The sequence below is a fragment of the Eptesicus fuscus genome, chromosome 20 (assembly GCF_027574615.1).
Source record: "Eptesicus fuscus isolate TK198812 chromosome 20, DD_ASM_mEF_20220401, whole genome shotgun sequence".
Taxonomy (NCBI): domain Eukaryota; kingdom Metazoa; phylum Chordata; class Mammalia; order Chiroptera; family Vespertilionidae; genus Eptesicus; species Eptesicus fuscus.
In genome coordinates, this window is record NC_072492.1 from 3,872,827 (window position 1) to 3,892,021 (window position 19,195).

At 41.7% G+C, this 19,195-nt stretch overlaps 1 protein-coding gene across 3 annotated transcripts in view; it reads left to right on the forward strand.

Moving 5' to 3' along the window:
- The first annotated feature begins 9,037 nt into the window (after positions 1-9,037).
- LOC129147457 (phosphofurin acidic cluster sorting protein 2-like) overlaps positions 9,038-19,195 on the forward strand; it is a 30,665-nt gene continuing 20,507 nt past the window's right edge. For all 3 annotated transcript variants that reach the window (XM_054709673.1, XM_054709674.1, XM_054709675.1), the window contains exons 1-3: positions 9,038-9,045; positions 9,850-9,961; positions 10,371-10,481. In XM_054709673.1, coding sequence (XP_054565648.1) covers positions 10,422-10,481 — 60 coding nt within the window. In that variant the 5' untranslated portion in view covers positions 9,038-9,045; positions 9,850-9,961; positions 10,371-10,421. The remainder of the gene's footprint in view (positions 9,046-9,849; positions 9,962-10,370; positions 10,482-19,195) is intronic.

Below are 19,195 nucleotides of genomic sequence, written 5' to 3' on the forward strand. Positions count from 1 at the left end.
CTGACGTCAGGGACTCGGAGCCTGGTCTGTGCGGCGAGCGGCGCTGGAGGGAGCACAGTCCAGTGCTTAGGGCTGCCGAGGAGTTCCACCTACGTTAGTCTAACGTAAGATACATGCGAGCAGTCTATGCCTTTTCCATATATTTTACCTCAACAAACTCCTTTGCCTTCAAATAACATGGAAAGTGTATTTTTAGGAACAGTGGGGTGTACAGGCACATCGATGTTCGTGCATCCATAGACTTGTAATACTGAAAATTCACATGTGTGAGAGGGAAGTTGAAAATATTCAGTATCAACAAATCTGAGCAACATGTTCTTTTAAGCAAGCGTAACATTAAATTTATCCAAAGAGGTGGTTCTCTCAAGCATGGTTAGTCTCTCATCCTAACCTACCCACCTCAAACTCAAAATGTTTAAGCTGCCCTCCTCTGCCCAAACCCACTTACAAAAGCAAGAATGAGAATATCCTCAACTCTTCTCTCACTGCAGTTACCGCCAAGCCCTATTTCGCCTATTTCGTATTTCTTAGCGCTCCAATTTGTGTCCATCTTTATTCTCACTGGCATTACCTTCGTTTTGGCCACCACCATTTCACTTGGGTTATGGTCAGCCTCCTAACTGATTTCTCTAACTCACCTTTTCTTTTCCACCAATCTGTTCTCCACACTTCCTGGCCAGCGATTGAGCATTCTAAAGCAAGAATATAACGTCACTTTACTGCTTAAAACTTCTCCGTGGCTTTCACAAACTTTGGGGAACGATGATTTTTAGTTCCCACAGGATGGCACCCTTTGTCCAGCTCCCATTGTCTGTGCCTCCTGCTATTCACATCCTTTAACCGCGCCCCCCACCCCCTCCCCCGCAGTGTGGATAGGATCTGTGACTCACTTTTAACAGTAGAGCACAGCAAAGGTGACATATTCTTTTTTAAAAAAATACATTTTTTTATTGACTGCAGAAAGGAAGGAAGAGGGATAGAGGATAGAAACATCAATAATGAGAGAAGATCATTGATCGGCTGCCTCATGCACACTCCCTACTGGGGATGGAGCCCTTGACTGGAATCCAACTCAGGACTCTTCAGTCTGCAGGCGGATGCTAGGGCAAAGGTGACATATTCTAATGCTTCTCTTGCTGGGAGACTTCTTACTGGTTTTGATGAAGGAGGTGGTGATGTTGGGGCACACATGACAAGGAACTGTGGGTGGCCTTCAGCCAAAAGCCAGCAAGAGTCTAAACCCTGTCAGCAACCCACAAGGGCTTGGAAGTGGATCACTCCTAGTGGAGTCTTCACATGAAAACTCAGTCCTGGCTGTCACCTTGATAGCCAGCTGCGGAGGACCCAGTTAAGCAGTGCCCAGATCTTCACCCACAGGTAGTGAGATAATAAATGTGTGCTTTTTTTTGAGCCACTAAATATATAGTAATATTGTTATGTAGGAAAAGATAATTAATACAGTATCCTAACTTAGATGGAAAGCTCCTTTCCCCTAGAAATACTCTGGAAGGGGGAGGTGGTTGGATGAGAAACTATTGGAAATTAATTGAAAACTCTGAAAGACCTGGCTGCAGTTGGTCCTAGGATGTGTGTGTGTGTGTGTGTGTGTGTGTGTGTGTGTAGACTATAAGAAAATGACAGCAACAATGGAAGACCCCTAGATGTCACAAAGGGACTGTGGGAGGTTCTGTAGGGTGTGGGAGTGATTTTTAGGTTTTGTTGTGCTCCTTTCTGTTCACCCCCACATTGCTCTAGGTCAGTGATGGTGAACCTATGACACGTGTGTCAGCACTGACACGCGTAGCCATTTCTGATGACACGTGGCCACTGAGGCGGCCGCATGCCGAGGATGAAACATTTGCTGCTCCTGAGGATGAAACATTTGCGACTACTCCAAGACTCTAGTCGCAAATGTTTCATCCTTCCCTATTAGACACTCTGTGCCGGAGGTCTGTAGGCCAAAACAACAGAAGTCCGGCACAGAGCGTCTAGTTCTGGGACTTCTGGTTAAGCCAGGATCTTTGCCCTCACTTCCGCTGGCAGAGCAGGGAGCAGCGGAACGCAGCGGGGGACGCATCTCTGGGGGCCCCTCCATTACCAGTAACCAAATAACAGTTAACCACAGCAACCATTATCTACTGTTCTGGGGTGTCATGGATTTCTAATCCATCATTACTGAGATAAGTGAGGGGGAGGCTGGGAGAGGCGAGGGTTTGTGGCATGCTATGGGTGCCGTTTCCTGCCATTAGAAATAGCTGCAGCCATTTTAATTCACATAAGGAACACCATCTTGCTCCATAATGCAGACTCCATTTCACCACTATTACTGTTGTGCATCCTTATTAACCCCTATTTCTGCTTATTAACCCTGCCCTTTCCTAAAAGACAGTTATATGCACCATTTTGTGGTTGGTTAGGCTAGTTAATCCCTAATTGCCTGCAGGCCTAACAAGCTATCTATAATTCTATCTTCTGTCACTGCCCCCCCCCCCCCCACCGATGGAGAATCCAAAAAATAAAAAGCTAAGGTTAAGTAAAGGAAGTGGTAGTAGCAGTGGCCGACCCTTTCAAGAGACATGGACTGAGATGTATGGCATTATAGAAAAAAATGGCAGATCATTTTGTGTTCTATGTACTGAAACGGTAGTAAGTAGAACATGGAACATAAATAGACATTTTGAAACTAATCATTCCCAGCTCTTGGAATAAAGTGAGGATGAAAGGAAGGAATACATTTCCAGGCAGCTACACCTTTATAAGAGCCAATCTAATTCCATCCTTAAATTTATGAAAGGCTCTACAAATTTAACATCTGCAAGTTTGAGCATTGCTCACTCTATAGCTCAGCATGGAAAAGCGCTCAGAGAGGGAGAATTTATTAAAGAAACTCTCCTAAGATGTGCACCAGTTCTATTTCACGATATGCAGAATAAAGATGCAATTATTAAGAGAATATCTGAGTTACCACTCAGTAGAAATATAAAAGACCGAATAATGAGACTGAACACAAATGTACAACATCAATTAAAGAGAGACATAAGGAAGTGTAAATATTCTTCGATCTCTCTTGATGAAACTACTGATGTCACATCACATGCTCAGTTGGCCATTATTGGTCGATATTCTGATGGTCTCACAATGAGAGAAGAGTTGATAAAGTTAGTATCAGTGTCAACAAGTAAATAAGGAAGCAAAATATGTAAGGTTGTTATAGAAACATTTCGTGACCTAAGCATTGATATCTCTAAAGTTGTGTCAGTGACGACAGATGGGGCACCAAATATGGTGGGGAAAAAAGTTGGATTTGTCAAATTGTTTACAGAAGCTATTGGACATCCGATTGTGCCTTTTCATTGTATTATCCATCAGGAGGCTTTATGTGCCAAGGCAGGATTCACAGACTTAAACGACTTAATGTCAGTTGTTACAAAAATAGTTAATTTAATAGCTGCTCGCCCCCTTCACAAGCGAGAATTTTCGGCACTTTTACTGGAGGTTGATTCCACCTACAGTGGACTGCTGATGTACGATAATGTAAGATGGCTGAGCCGAGGCAAAGTTCTTGAGCGCTTTGTGGAGTGCTTTGAAGAAATTAAGGTATTTCTTGACGATAAGGATCTGGGAAACTTTCCTCAGCTTAATGATGATAAGTGGGTCAACACCCTGATGTTTTTTTACAGATCTCTCTGTTCATATTAATGAACTGAACTTAAAGTTACAAGGTTTTGGCAAAAGTATGTTATGTTTGGATACATAAAAGCTTTTGAAAGTAAAGTTAAAATTTTCAAGCGAGATGTAGAAACTAAAACTTATAAGTATTTTCCTCGAGTAACAAAGTATTTTGAGAAGGCCAGTGCAGCTGTACAAAATGAAATGGAACTCTTGCATATGAAGTACCAGCATGTTTTAGACTCGTTACTTGACCAGTTTAGTGATAGATTTAGTCAATTTAGAAGTCTAGAAAGGCCATGAAAATAATTAAGTATCCTGATGTAGTAGTCTACAGTAGTTTGGAATTAAATGGTTTCCAATGGATGCAAATTGATGATTTGGAGATGCAACTTGCAGAATTTCAAGACAGTATCTGGGCTCAGGTGTTTGTCGACTTGAGGTCAAAGCTTGAGAATCTGGAAAGGTGCCGCTTGGAGAATCAAGAGGAGTGCCACTATGAACAGGAAATTTGGAGTGCCTGGAACCGACTACCAGACACTTTTAGCACCCTGAAAAATATAGCAATGGCTTTACTCAAAATTTTTCCCTCTACATACTTTTGTGAGGCCTTATTCTCAGCATTAAATAATATCAAAACCAACAAAAGAAACAGATTGACAGATAAAGTTAGTAGCGCTTGCTTGGGCCTGAAGTGTACAAAATACCAACCTTCAATTGAAGATTTAGCCAATGAAATTCAGCAACCAAAAAGTCACTAATAGGCAGGTTAGTTAAAGAATTCCCCCTCCTCCTCACTTATCTTAGTTCATGGCACCCCACACAAGCTAAATAATATCAAGACCAACAAAAGAAACCGACTGACTGATGAACAAAGAAGTCACTAAGCAGGTAAGTTAAATATTTAGTTTTTGGTTTATTAAATACAATTATATATAACAATTATACATTTATGTTATTTAAACTATAACTATTGCGGAATAATGGTTTTTCCTCAAAGTGACACACTACCCGAGTTGTGCTCAGTTTTTTGGCGAAGTTTGACACACCAAGCTCAAAAGGTTGCCCATCACTGGTCTAAATCAAACCCGATCAATTTCTTGCTCAAAGCATTTAAAGAACTTCCCGTAACAATTAAAAAAATAAATAAGGAAACTAGCCTATGAGGTCTACTTGTCTGGCTCCTACATACATCTCCAACCTCAACCAGTGTCCTTCTCTTTCCTCTGCTCCCCACACTTCAGCCATACAGGCTTTCACTCAGTTTGTGGAATTCACAAAGCTCTTCATCTCAGCGCCTTTGCCTTCTCCCTCTCTCCCTCCCTCACCTCGTCTCTTGGAAAGGCTTCCTCTTCCTCAGCCTTCAAGCCTCTCCTAACTGTGGACATTGCTGCAGCCCTTTTGGAGAAACTTTGGCAATTTTAGTCATCTTGGGCCAAGCTCCCTGGAAGCAGTGACGCCTGGGAACTGGGACAGAGTTTAGTGAAGGAGTGACCTCAGAAGGAGAAGATGGAGGGAGGTGAGCAGAGATGTGGACTCAGCACATTACGTTCAGCCTGGTCTTGAGAGGGAATCTGGAACAGGAATTGTACCCATTGAATGAGTCCCATTGGAGGTAGGGAGCCAGGCTTGTCTACCCCATGCCAGTCATCACTGGCCTCTGGCTGAGCCTACATCCCAAGGCAGTGGAGGGGGAGCGCTTACCCGCTCTGGACAGAGAAAGGGCTGTGAGCAGCCAACATCCAAGCAGCTGGGAGGCGGGGATGGCTGAACCAGCTAGTGAAGTTGCAAACACTAGTAAAACCGAAGGTGTGCATGGCCTTTCTGCTAGAAATTCATTCTTAGCAACATACTCTAGAGAACCTTCATTCACGTGCCCATGAAGAAGGATAAAAGAAGTCATTTCAGCATTGTTTATGATGGTGGAAAACTAGAGAGAACCTAAATGTCCTTCAACACGAGAATAAAGTAATCATAGTAAATACCTGTTAAAGCAGTAAAAGTAATGGACTGGAGCATGTGTAGCAATGTGGACAAATCTCAAAGCATGATTTGAGTAAAGAAGCAAGTTTCATGGTACATTCTGAATGATGTTATTGAAATAAAATTTCAAAAATGCAAAATCAACACTAAATATAATTTGTGTGCACACAACTTTCGAGTAAAATTATAGAAACCTACTTAAGGATAAGCACAAAGTGGATGGTAGTAACTAGCTCCGGGGAAGGAAAAACTGGGATGGAATCAGGAGTTCAGCAGTCTCCCAACTGACACCCTAATGTTCTATTTAAAGACACACAGGCAATGGTAGCATTTTAAGATTTAGTAGTAACACAGGTGATTATATTTTATTCCACATATATTTTATTCTTTTACATTTAGTCCATAATATTCACACTTTCAAAATTACAAAATTTATTCATGTGGCTATATGTATACCTACAGTGATATTTTGCTACCCCCTCGCACTCCCCCCCTCCCCCATGTTATCATTTTACTTACAAATGACAACAGAAGAAAGTACATAGATGATCCATTCTCTTTTTTTAGGCTCCATCACAGCACTTTGCCACATTTCATCATGTCACATGAATTTGTTAGCCATGCTGTTCATATACAATACAATTAACATCACGGGAGGATGTTTATGTCAGTTGGGAAAATACTCATAAAAAGCCTAATGTTTCTGAGATGGAATTGACAGGATAAGGTTTGGGAACCCACTTATTCCAGGTGTCTCTTTGCTATCTATCCTATCAAATATTTCCAGTGGTCCATTCCCACCCAGTGATGCTGATCTGAAGAACCAGGTTCATGCTCTTAGACTCTGAGGGGCTGTATTTTGACACAGAAGGCCTGCTTTTTCCTCTGTGTCCCAGCCGAGCAAATGTTATTAAAAAAGTGATCAGTTCAAGCTTGAGAATGAGAGGCCTATGTTATAGGTTCTCCTTCAGTGATTCTTTTTTTGTTTTTGTTTTCTATGGTGATTCTTAATGCTCTTCAGACTTAGCAAAATTATGTATATACTAGAGGCCCAGTGCATGAAATTCATGCATGGGTAGGGTCCGTAGGCCTGACCAGAGATCAGGGCTGATCTGTGGGGCCACTGGCAGGGCGATTGAGGGGCCTCCACTGGCACCCACATTGGCTGGCCTGGTGCCATCAGCTTGCCGGTCCCACGCTCTTTCCCCCTGTCTCTCCCCCCCCCCCCAATGCTGCCGCAGGTCAGCTCCCTCTGCAGAGTGACTGGCAGGATTATCGGGGGAGCCCCCTCTGGCACCCACCTTGGCTGGCCTGGTGCCAGCGGGCTGGGGGCAGCTCCTGGTGTTCACATCATAGTGACCAGTCGTTCCACTGGTCGTTCCACCATCCTAGGCTGCCATCTGGAAGAACTTCACGTCGTTCCACACCACACCTTTGATGAGGACCCGCAGCATGTTCTGCTGGTGCTTGGCCCTGCAGACCAGGCGGCTTATGCCCTCCATGTGCACTGGCTTTTGCACTCCACGACCTTGTCCTTGGTTTTCTTGGGCAAAACCAGTGCCTTCTTTTTCTTTTCCTTGGTGCCACCATCATGGACATGGTGGGTGTTGCTGCAGCCTCACCACTCCTGGGCAGCCTGCTGACCTGGAGAGAGTGGAAGATGCACTCCAGTGTGTTTTTGCGGTAGGCAGGTCTTTTTTCTCTGTGTCTCTCTTCCTGCCTGTGGGCTGGACTGCCGTCCAGTAATCCACCTGCAGCCCCATCAGCTTGGTGCCTATGCCCTGGCTGGGGGAGGAGAGTGGGATGTGTGAGGCCTCCTTGTTTGCCGCAGCTGTATGGCATTCTCCGGCATGTTCTCCAGCATGTTATACAGAAGATATCCACCTAAAAATGGTCAAAACGCAGTTTTCTTTGCATGCCTAAATTAACTTTTTGGAATGCAATAAGAATTAGAAAAATGCCAGCTCTACCATTAAACTTAATGAATGGGAAGCATATCTTGATTTGGAAATGAGGAGATTCTAAGGAGAAGCACAAATAAATTCTTTTTTAAAAAGAAAGGAATTAGAAATTTTAGAGACTGTGTCTGAACTCTTCTGAAGCTAATGAATAGCAACACCCCATCTTCCGCCTTCTCTGGCTCCCCCACTATATCCTTCACCCTTTCTCCTCCCTTCTTCCTTCCCCTTCAGTCCCCTCCACTACCACTCCCTATTGACTTCAGGAAAAATGAGAATAGGAATCCCACAGCTCCCTTTGGAGAAAAGCTTGCCTCAGCAAGAGAGGAACCAGCAATTGTTCCTGATTTTCTCAATGATCCTGATGGGTTCACAAAGACATTTATCTGTTAGAACATGTAATCCTGGCTCTTCCAATCTATGCCAATTAGTATACCGCCTGGTTTCTGTGAGCAAATGTAACACAATTACTAAAAATGGTTTGCAAGAAAATTCCTGTAAAGAAGTCTGTCCACTGTTAGGATTACAGGAAACTGAAATAGGATTTAGGGAAAAAAACACACACAAGAAAAACAAGCATAGGGTTGACCCAAGGGTGTTTCCCCTTCTCACTGAGAGTTTGGGAGAAGTTGAAATGATCATAGAAAGGGAAGCCACTAAGAAGCCAGTAGATACTGGGGCTACTTTATTTGTTTCTAACCACATCCAGCTAATTGTCTTCTTCAGAGTAAAGCTTCTGTACAAATGGCAGGAATATTTAACCAATATCTGTTTTTTAATCAAAACCTATTTCCTTCCAACTAAAATATATATATCTCACCAGGCAAGATGGCCATTTCCTCAGTATTGAAAAGGAGCTCAGATTTGGAACCCACAGAGTTGCACCTCTGTCCACAACCCATCCAGGGTTGAGGGAGCTGGGCCCCCTGTCTTCTGAGCTCAGGCTTACTAGTATGCAGTTCTGAACCCAGCCTCAGTGGAAAATTGGGAAACTGACCTCAATAGAGTGGTAGATGCTGCCCAATGTACCTGACATTTGGAGTCCAGAGTTCAGGAATGTTCAGGCCTTCCAGGCAAAGGCTCCAAACTCTCCTACAGAGTTGGTCTCCAAATTTACAAATCCTGACAGATTGCCTATTCCTCAGTATCCTGGGACCAGGGGGGAGGGTGGGGTCGCTTTGTTCTGGGATACACACACACACACACACACACACACACACACACACACACACACACACACAATATAATGAATTTGACTGGATTAGAAGAAAAGCAGACACAGAATAGGAAGAAAAAAAAGAGGCTGGAGGCATTACTGATGAGTGACATTTCTCCTCCTACTTTATAGCTACTACCCACATGAGCCTGAACATCCCTAAGAAGCACATGCTGCAATAACCCATTGTGCAGGCAGGGGAGAGACGGGAACTGACAGGTACAGTGACTTATCCAGGATCAAGAAGAGGTAAGAATGAGGGGTTGAATTTGAACCCAGGTCTGTCTCCTCAACTCTCAGACGCTGACTGCGCCCAGACCTTCTAGGGCAGTGGTTCTCAACCTTTTTAATGCCCGGACCCTTTAATACAATTCCTCCTGTTGTGGTGACCCCCAAACAAAAAATTATTTTCTTTGCTACTTCATAACTGTACTTTTGCTACTGTTATGAATCATAATGTAAATATCTGTGTTTTCCGATGGTCTTAGGCGACCCTGCTGGTGGTTCTCAACCTGTGGGTCGTGACACTGCTAGCGGTTCTCAACCTGTGGGTTGTGACCCACAAATTGAGAACCGCTGCTGTAGAGCCTAAGACCATCGGAAAACACAGATATTTACATTACGATTCATTAACAGTAGCAAAATTACAGTTATGAAATAGCAACGAAAATAATTTTATGGTTGGGGGTCACCACAACATGAGGAACTGTATTAAAGGGTCGCGGCATTAGAAAGGTTGAGAACCACTGTTCTAGGGGCTGTGGAGAGGGTGTGTTCGTGTCACTGTGTACACTGTTGGCATTCCGTGGAGAAGGTGGGTGAGCTGTCAGCAGCCCACAGGACTATCCATAGCTGTTATTAGATGAGGGGAGTCAGGGGGGGCAATCCCAGGAAGTGAGGTCACTTCCTAATAGAACTCGGAACCCCCGTAACCAGGCACCCACTTTCTAACAACTGCCCAACCGCCACTCACTTGGCAAGAGACGGTTGACAGTTCAAGATGTTCTCTTGTTGTGTTCCCAGTTATCAGGGCTCTGGTTCTCAGAGACCCTGCAGTGAGAGTTGTTCCAGACTCTGTAGACGGTTCAACACTCGTGCCCGACACCTCTGGCCGTTTTCAAGAAGATCCCGTCAGGTAAGAGAAGGTGGCCTGGGTCAGACCCATTCACGCCAGGCCGGCCTCCTCTGTAGACCAGCCCTGTGCAGCCCACATCCCCTCCCCTTCATGTGGTGGGAAGAGGACCTGAAGAGAGAACTCCAGGGCAGGAACAGCTTTCGGGGCAGTGGATAACCTAGAGGTCCTACTGTGATCACACCCAGGGAAGGGCAGGGCAGGGCACTTATTTGGAGATGGGCTTCAAGAGGGGTCTCTTATCTGTGCCAATGGGAATCCTAGGCCCTCATGCTGTCACGCATTTTCTTCACCAGTGGAGGTCTCAGCAGATCACAATGTGTGCATGTCTGGAGTGGAGGGTCACAGGGAAGAGAATCAGCAAAACAGGGCTCTGAGGCTTACCCCTGGTGACTGGGAACTGTCTTTACAGAGCTCCGCACAGGAGAATGGACCGGAGCCGACAGATGGGGTCCTCAACTCCATGCCCCTGCAGGAGGCACGGATACCGGATATATCCACAAGTATGCAGCATGACCTCAGGGTGAGTGTAGGTGCCCAGTTGACCCAAACTCCAGAACCCCAGGGAGTCAACGGGACCCGGGTTCCAGAAGGCTCCCTGCTACTTCCCTGAGATCCCTCCTAACATCCAGTTTCCAAAGGAATCTGGGTCCTCATTTCCTCCAGGTCAGGAGCTGGGGCCTCCCTGGGCTGCACATTGTACCAGGACAGGGATGGCTTATCACGGCGATCTAGGTCTTCATTGCTGTGGGACCTGGACCTTATAACCTCTGTTGCCATGACAGTGGTGCCACCCTGAACACACTACATGCCCTAATATCCAGATTCTCCACCCCAGGAAAAGCCTCTGTGTCTCATCTTACATTGGGATGTTTTGTCAGAAATCACACTGGTGACACTGTTAATAAAGCATGTGCTGTCTGTCCCCTGCTAAGAAAATGATCTAAGATACTAATGTGTTTCATATTCCTCACCTCCAGTTCTACTTTTCCTGCCAAGAACCTTTTCTCTTATCAATGTAAAAAAACATTCAAAGCTGTGAAAAAATTTTGTGTGTTTATTTGAGCCAAAGTGTCGACAATTGCCAGGGAGCAAAATCTCAATGGGTTGAGAGAACGCATGGGAGAATGACAAATTAAAAGCAAAGTGCAGACTTATGTGGGTCACATGAACTCCATTGGTGGTAGATTAGGGAGAGAGGGGAAAGCAAAGTGTGGAAACTTCTGTGATTGGATAAACAGTAAAATGATAGGCACATACTTCTTTTCCATAGGTGGATGTAGGATAGCTTCAAGTTGACAATGAAGTGAATAACAATGAAGGGATTTGTGATCTCCACAGAGCACAGTGTGGTGCCTGTGAATGAGTTGTCCAAAATAAGGAAGATTCCTTTGATAATCCAAAGCTATGTTATCATAGATTCAAAAAGGCAGTACATAGACTCGGTTAAGGTAAAGATTGACATTTGTCAGGGAAGATGCCAGACAATGACATGACTACCCACCATGAGTTCCTTTGAGTTAGTGTTTTAATTTCAGACCATCTTTGTAGTTACTTAAGGTCTCTGAGTTTGCTAGACCTCTATGCAGGACTTCCTTGAGCTAGTCAGGTTAGCATGGGGCCCCTTTTCATCCACACATTCTCCTTTTGTTCATAAATCAACACAAATTATGCATTGTTGTTGAGTGTTAGTGTTTTGTCTTGCTGAACAATGGACCATTGGGGATGAGGCAAAACTATAAACTTAAATGGCACTCGAGGTGGAATTTGTATTCAAAATAAAAGGCAGGTGAATGGGAGGCCATGAGCTCCTATATGTCCTTGTTAAAAAATATTCTGTATCAATTTTAAATTTTGAGCTACCATGAGCAGAGTCCTTTTCCTGCTTGTCTTAAGTTTTGGTATTTTGCCTCTAGTATAACATTTACATCCAGGAACAAAAGCAACAGTATTAAAGCAGTAACACCATTTAGGAATAAAAAATGTCTAGTGCTAGACTGAGGGGAATAAGCATCCCAGCAAACCAAAAATCACTTTACATGTATTACCATAATTGTTTATTAATTATGTGTTTTCCTTTTTCATCCACTGTCCCTTGTACTTAAGATATGTTTGGCCAGATGAATTAAGACTCTACTCTTTTGTTATCATAACTGATCATCAGAATGTCATTGTCTAGTAGGTGGGAAAAATTAGCAGGTATCCAAATTCAACTTTTCATGTGTAATAAAGGAAGGGCCTGGGGAAATATATATTGTTTCCATTAGGAAACCATAAAGAGGGTAATAACAATCTAAAATCATTTAATGTACATTCAGTCAATAACAATGAAGTGATTGATATAAGAACAAGGTTTGAGCAGCAGTAATTTGTGAGCATCCAGGCTTTGTTGACTTCTTGGGCTAGCTGTCAGCTCCCATGGCCAGTGGTTTATCATCCTTGAAAAGTCTTCAATCTCCATGGTGGATGGAGGCCAGTGTCAAAGACAGACGTCCATTTGTGGTTATGCACCTGATAAGGTAAAGTCCCTTTTAACACTGTTGGAGAGAGTCTTTAATTAATGTCTTTATCAATAATCAAAAATCTCCTGGTTGTAAGTTTTGGTCTTTGAAGTCTTTGTCTCTTGGGAGTACTGTGAAATGAATGTGACTAATTTATCATTACCTATAATCTTCTAGTGAGTCATGTATAGTAATGTAGAATGTCTGCTTTTAGTTTTCCTTATATTTGGAAAACAAAATGATTTAAAAATCAGCAGTATTTTAAACAGAGTCATATGAACAATAATCATATTCACTTCATTTAGTCCAATACCCATTTTTGTTTATTCTGATTATTTGCCAGTGTTTTCATGAATTCAGTTATGCCTTAGAATTCTATATATTTTCATTCAGTTCAAAGATATGACCTGCTTAGAAACCTGTAATTTAGAATAAGTCAGAATCCTTTTCATGGATTTTTTAAAAGATGTAACATTTGAAAATGCATTAGAGTAAAACAATAACTATCTATGAATGAGAAAACAAAGTGGCATGGTTATAGATTTGATTATAATGCGATTGATAAAAAACTTTGCTTGTTTAGTAAGCTATATCATTTTAAGACAATAAATTTTTGAAAATAATAATTACTGTAAAATGAGAGAGAAAATTATAAAATATATATAAGTACATATATATTTAGATTCAATACACAATTTCAATATAGAAAGAACAAATAATATGTAAGATTTTAAAACACTGTCCATGGCTTCTTGTATTGAGCATTGGAAATAATAAACTTCCAATGTTTGTGCCACAAATATCTGGAGTCCCACTGCCAGACGCCCTCACAGGGAACCATCCCTCTTGGCTGGACTGGTGTTGCTGACAAGTCAACTGTTACACCTGGGAGTTTCCTATTTGAACTTTTCTTTGAATCTTGGTAGATCCCTCAGACGGCAGTTTGAAATCTTTAGAAAATCCATTTTAATAAAAGCATATGTACACAAATAGAAGTCATTTTTATTTTTTAATTTAGCAAAGTTTCCCATGTAATTTCAAGCATATAAAATAGGCCTAATTTAGTTTAAAAACATTCCTTCAATAAGGATAGAGAATAAATCCTTGAGGTATTCCAGGGCACATTGGAATTAACTCAAAGTCATTCTTTGTTCAAAAAGTCTCTTTAAATGGAAACTTTGGGAAGGTTGCAAATATACATATGCAAAAGCTTATAGCCTGGACTTTTTGTAAATCGAAGTAAAGCAAACACAGACTTATGATAATAATTCTAGAAGACATTAATCACACTTAAAAACAGTTTTAATATTAAATATTTTGTCCAGACTACAAAATTCGCCTTAATTTACATAAGTATTTAATCTTTTTAGGCCAATAAAAGATTATATGCTATTAATACCATCTGGAGGCTGAAAATTCACCACACATAACACATAGATGAACACATATCACATAAAGACTATATATATAATTTGAATTACTAATTTTTGCAGAGAAAATGCAAGAATTTTTTTTTATTTCTTTATTGATTAAGGTATCACATATTTGTCCTCATCCCCCCATTCCCATCCCACACCCCTCCTTACGCATGCCCCCACCCCCCTGTTGTCCTTAACCACTGGTTAGGCTCATATGCTTGCACACAAGTCCTTTGATTGATCTCTCCCCACTACCCCCACCCTCCCCAACCCTCCCTCTGAGGCCCGACAGTCTGATCCATGCCTCCTTGTTTCTGGGTCTGTTCTTGTTCATCAGTCTATGTTGTTCATTATTTCCCATAGATGAGTGAGATCATGTGCTATTAGAAATACACTTATAAGAACCGAAAATGAGGCAAGCAATAATGGTTATGCTGACAGGCAAACGAATCAGTCTGTAGTGAGTTTCTTCCTGGGCCAACAGTTCTTTTGAGATCCAATTTCAATGTCAAACAGTTCCTTATGTGTACATGTCAGCCATGACATTTCAGTTCTGGATGGTGGACAAATGGTGGTAATGCAGGTCTGACCCTCTCTGGTTTGGTCCTGGGCAACCTGTAGTGACGCACAGCAGTTAACTGCTAGTATGGCAAGGCGACATCAGCATCTCCCATCTCTGGACTGCTTCTCTTCTGTCTTCATGGCTGGAGTAGTCCTGTCGATTCCTCTCTGTTGCTGGAATCCACATGGTCTTGGAGTTGTTTTCTGAAAATATACAAACATATTGTCGACCAAAAGTTAATAAAGGAATATTTTCTATAAATTTGACTTGGGATCCTATTTCATTTTTTGCCCAAATGATTTCCTCAGGCTTGTTTTGACACCTTGTGTGTTTTTCATGGGTGTCTTGCTTTTAGCCTTACAGTTAATTTTCTAAAGTATTAATTTTCCAGATGTAATTACTTACAGGATATTTTTCCTTACATGATACTCTTTTACTATCCCCCCTTTTTTGATTTAAATATTAGGATGCTTTTGAAAATTTTATAATGTAGTCTTGATGGCTTTTAAATTTTAATTTTTTGCACTATAATATTACTGTTTTAGGTTCATTACATGGTATGCAATTTTATCATGAGATGAAGTACCAATAAAAATTTTAGTTAACACTTTAGGAACACCTTTTTGTCCAGTACAATTAATTTTTTTAGAATATTCACTTGTTTCAACTAGCCAATTTAAATTTGCCTGAAAACTTGACTACTATTTTACTGTCAAATTTATTACTCTAACAACAATCTTATTTTACCCTGTAAATATTAGTGGAAAGGATTATTTGCCTTCTTGAGTAGGTCCTGAGCATTCCTGGTGGTAGGCTGGATTTAGATATCATAAACCCACTTCCCCACACCATGGGTACAAGACAACTCAAACAATTCTTGTTGGAGTGAGAGGGCATCTGCTGTCGGCCAAGTCTCTGTCGGTCACCTGGGTCCTGATCTGGGCTGGGCGTGGGAAGCATGAAGCAGCCATGGGGGCAGGAGACCTCCCTCAGAAGGGGCTAGGGTTTAGGCCCTTGCAATGTTGGGGGGGGGGGGTGAGGGTCTGTGCCCCACCTCTGTTGATCACCAAATTCTCTCCTGATGGCCCCTCTGTGACTGTGCCTGTCTTAGGTTGTTCCTTCCTTGAGGAATCTTACACATCTCTGGCTAACCAGCCATCCTCCGGGGCCAAGCAGGGTGACGTGAGATTCAGTTTTGTCTCCTTGGTAGCCTATGCCCCCGTGGCCTCCATGTCCAGCACCTGCCTTGGGATCCCCTCGCCTGCTGGCGGGGCCCCAGCACTGATCACATATCTTGTGGAACCCGGGTTTCTTCTCCAGGGAGGGCTCAGTTCGCCCCACTGGGTGAGAGACAGATCCATGGCACCAGTCATCACGAGACTTCAACCTCGACATGAACAGAGAGCTCATGCAACAGCTGTGAGCAATTTGTACCACAGTTTTTTAATCCACTCATCTGTTGATGGGCACTTAGGCTGTTTCCAAATCTTAGCTATGGTGAATTGTGCTGCTATGAACATAGGGGTGCATATATCCTTTCTTTCTTTTTTTTTTCAATTTTTTTATTAAGGTATGATATGTGTACATATCTTACCATTGCCACCCTCCACCCCACTCCCATATATGCCCTCACCCCCCAGAGTTTTGCATCCGTTGGTTATGCTTATATGCATGCATACAAGTCCTTTGATTAATCTCTTATCTCCCCCACCTCTCCCTAACTTTCCCCCTGTAATTTGACAGTCTGTTTGATGCTTTACTGTCTCTGTATCTATCTTTTTGTTCAAGTTTATAATGTTCTTTATTATCCATAAATGAGTGAGATCATGTGGTATTTTTCTTTCATTGACTGGCTTATTTCACTTAACATAATGTTCTCCAATTCCATCCAGGTTGCTGCAAATGATGAGAATTCCTTCTTTTTTATGGCAGCATAGTATTCCATTGTGTAGATGTACCACAGTTTTCTGATCCAGTCATCTGCTGACGGGCACCTAGGCTGTTTCTAAATCTTAGCTATGGTGAATTGTGCTGCTATGAATATAGGGGTGCATATGTCCTTTCTGATTGGTGTTTCTAGTTTCTTCGGATATATTCCCAGGAGTGGGATTACTGGGTCAAATGGGAGTTCCATTTTCAGTTTTTTGAGGAAACTCCATACTGTTCTCCACAGTGGCTGCACCAGTCTGCATTCCCACCAGCAGTGCACGAGGGTTCCTTTTTCTCCGCGTCCTTGCCAACACTTGTCGTTTGTTGATTTGTTGATGATAGCCATTCTGACAGGTGTGAGATGGTACCGCATTGTTGTTTTGATTTGCATCTCTTGGATAATTAGTGACGTTGAGCATGTTTTCATGTGTCTCTTGGCCTTCCTTCTGTCTTCTTTTGAAAAGATTCTATTTAAGTCCATTGTCCATTCTTTTATTGGATCATTTATCTTCCTTTTATTAAGTTGTATAAGCTGCCTGTAGATGTTGGAGATTAAACCTTTATCAGTGATGCCATTTGCAAATATGTTCTCCCATGCAGTAGGCCTTCTTGTTGTTTTGTTGATGGTTTCTTTTGCTGTGAAAAAGCTTTTTATTTTGATGTAGTCCCATTTGTTAATTTTCTCTTTAGCTTCCATTGCCCTAGGGGCAGTGTCAGTGAAGAAGTTCTTTTGGCATATGTCTGAGATTTTGCTGCCTGTGGATTGCTCTAGTATTTTTATGGTTTCCCGTCTTATGTTTAAGTCCTGTATCCATTTTGAGTTTATTTTTGTGTATGGCGTAAGTTGGTGATCAAGCTTCATTTTTTTGCATGTATCTGTCCAATTTTCCCAACACCATTTATTGAAGAGACTGTCTTGACTCCATTGTATGTTCATGCCTCCTTTGTCAAATATTAATTGAGCATAGTGGTTTGGGTCAATATCTGGATTCTCTATTCTGTTCCATTGATCTATATGTCTGTTCTTGTGCCAGTACCAGGCTGTTTTGAGAACAGTGGCTTTGTAATACAGCTTGAAATCTGGTATTGAGATCCCTCCTACTTTATTCTTCTTTCTCAGGATTGCTGTGGCTATTCGGGGTCTTTTTTTATTCCAGATGAATTTTTGGAGAGTTCTTTCAAGGTCTGTGAAATATGCCATTGGTATTTTAATGGGGAGCGCATTGAATCTATAGATTGCTTTGGGTAGTATGGACATTTTAATGATGTTGATTCTACCAATCCATGAACATGGTATGTTCTTCCATCTGTTTACATTTTCCTCTATCTCTTTTTTCAGTGTCCTGTAGTTTTCCGTGTATAGGTCTTTTACCTCCTTAGTTAAGTTTATTCCTAGGTATCTTAATTTTTTTGGTGCGATGGTAAATGGGATTGCCTTTTTAGTCTCTCTGTCTGTAAGTTCACTATTGGTGTATAGAAAGGCCATAGATTTCTTGGCGTTAATTTTGTATCCTGCTACATTGCCGAATTCATTTATTAAGTCTATTAGTTTTTTGACGGAGTCTTTTGGATTTTTTATGTACAATATCATGTCGTCTGCAAATAAAGACAGCTTTACTTGTTCTTTTCCAATTTGGATGCCTTTTATTTCTTCTTCTTGTCTAATTGCAATGGCTAATACTTCCAGTACTATGTCAAACAGGAGTGGTGAGAGTGGGCATCCCTGTCTTGTTCCTGTTCTTAGGGGAAATGGTTTTAGTTTTTGTCCATTGAGTATGATGTTTGCTGTGGGTTTATCATATATAGCTTTTATTATGTTGAGGTATGAGCCTTCTATTCCCACCTTGTTGAGAGTTTTTATCAAGAAAGGGTGTTGGATTTTGTTAACTGCTTTTTCTGCATCAATTGATATGACTATGTGATTTTTATCTCTCAATTTGTTTATGTGATGTATCACGTTTATTGATTTGCGGATATTGTACCATCCTTGCATTCCTGGGATAAATCCTACTTGGTCATGGTGTATGATCTTTCTGATGTACTGCTGGAGCCGATTTGCTAGAATTTTGTTGAGAATTTTGGCATCTATGTTCATGAGGGATATTGGTCTGTAATTCTCTTTCATTGTGTTGTCTTTATCTGGTTTTGGTATTAGGGTGATGCTGGCTTCATAGAAGGAGCTTGGAAGTGTTCCTTCTTCTTGAATTTTTTTGAATAGTCTGAGGAGGATAGGTTTTAGTTCTTCCTTGAATGTTTGGTAAAACTCTCCTGTGCAGCCATCAGGCCCCGGGCTTTTGTTTGCCAGAAGCTTTTTGATGACTGCTTCAATTTCGTCCATAGTTATTGGCCTATTGAGCTCTTTAGATTCTTCTTGATTGATTTTTGGATATATTTTTCTAGGAATATGTCCATTTCCTCCAGGTTGTCCAGTTTGTTGGAATAGAGTTGTTTGTAGTATTTTGTAACAATCCTTTGTATCTCAGCGCGGTCTGTTGTTATCTCACCTCTTTCATTTCTGATTTTGTTTATTTGGGTCCTCTCTCTTTGCTTCTTGGTGAGCCTGGCTAGAGGTCCATCAATCTTGTTTATCCTTTCAAAGAACCAGCTCTTGGTTTTGTTCATCTTTTGTATTGTTTCCTTGGTCTCTATGTCATTTATCTCTGCTCTGATCTTTGTTATTTCCTTCCTTCTGGTTACACTGGGCTTTTCTTGCTGCTCTTTTTCTAGCTCTTTGAGTTGTAGGGTTAAGTAATTTCTTACCATTGTTTCTTGTTTTTTGCAATAGGCTTGTAGAGCTATGAACTTCCCTCTCAAGACTGCTTTCGCT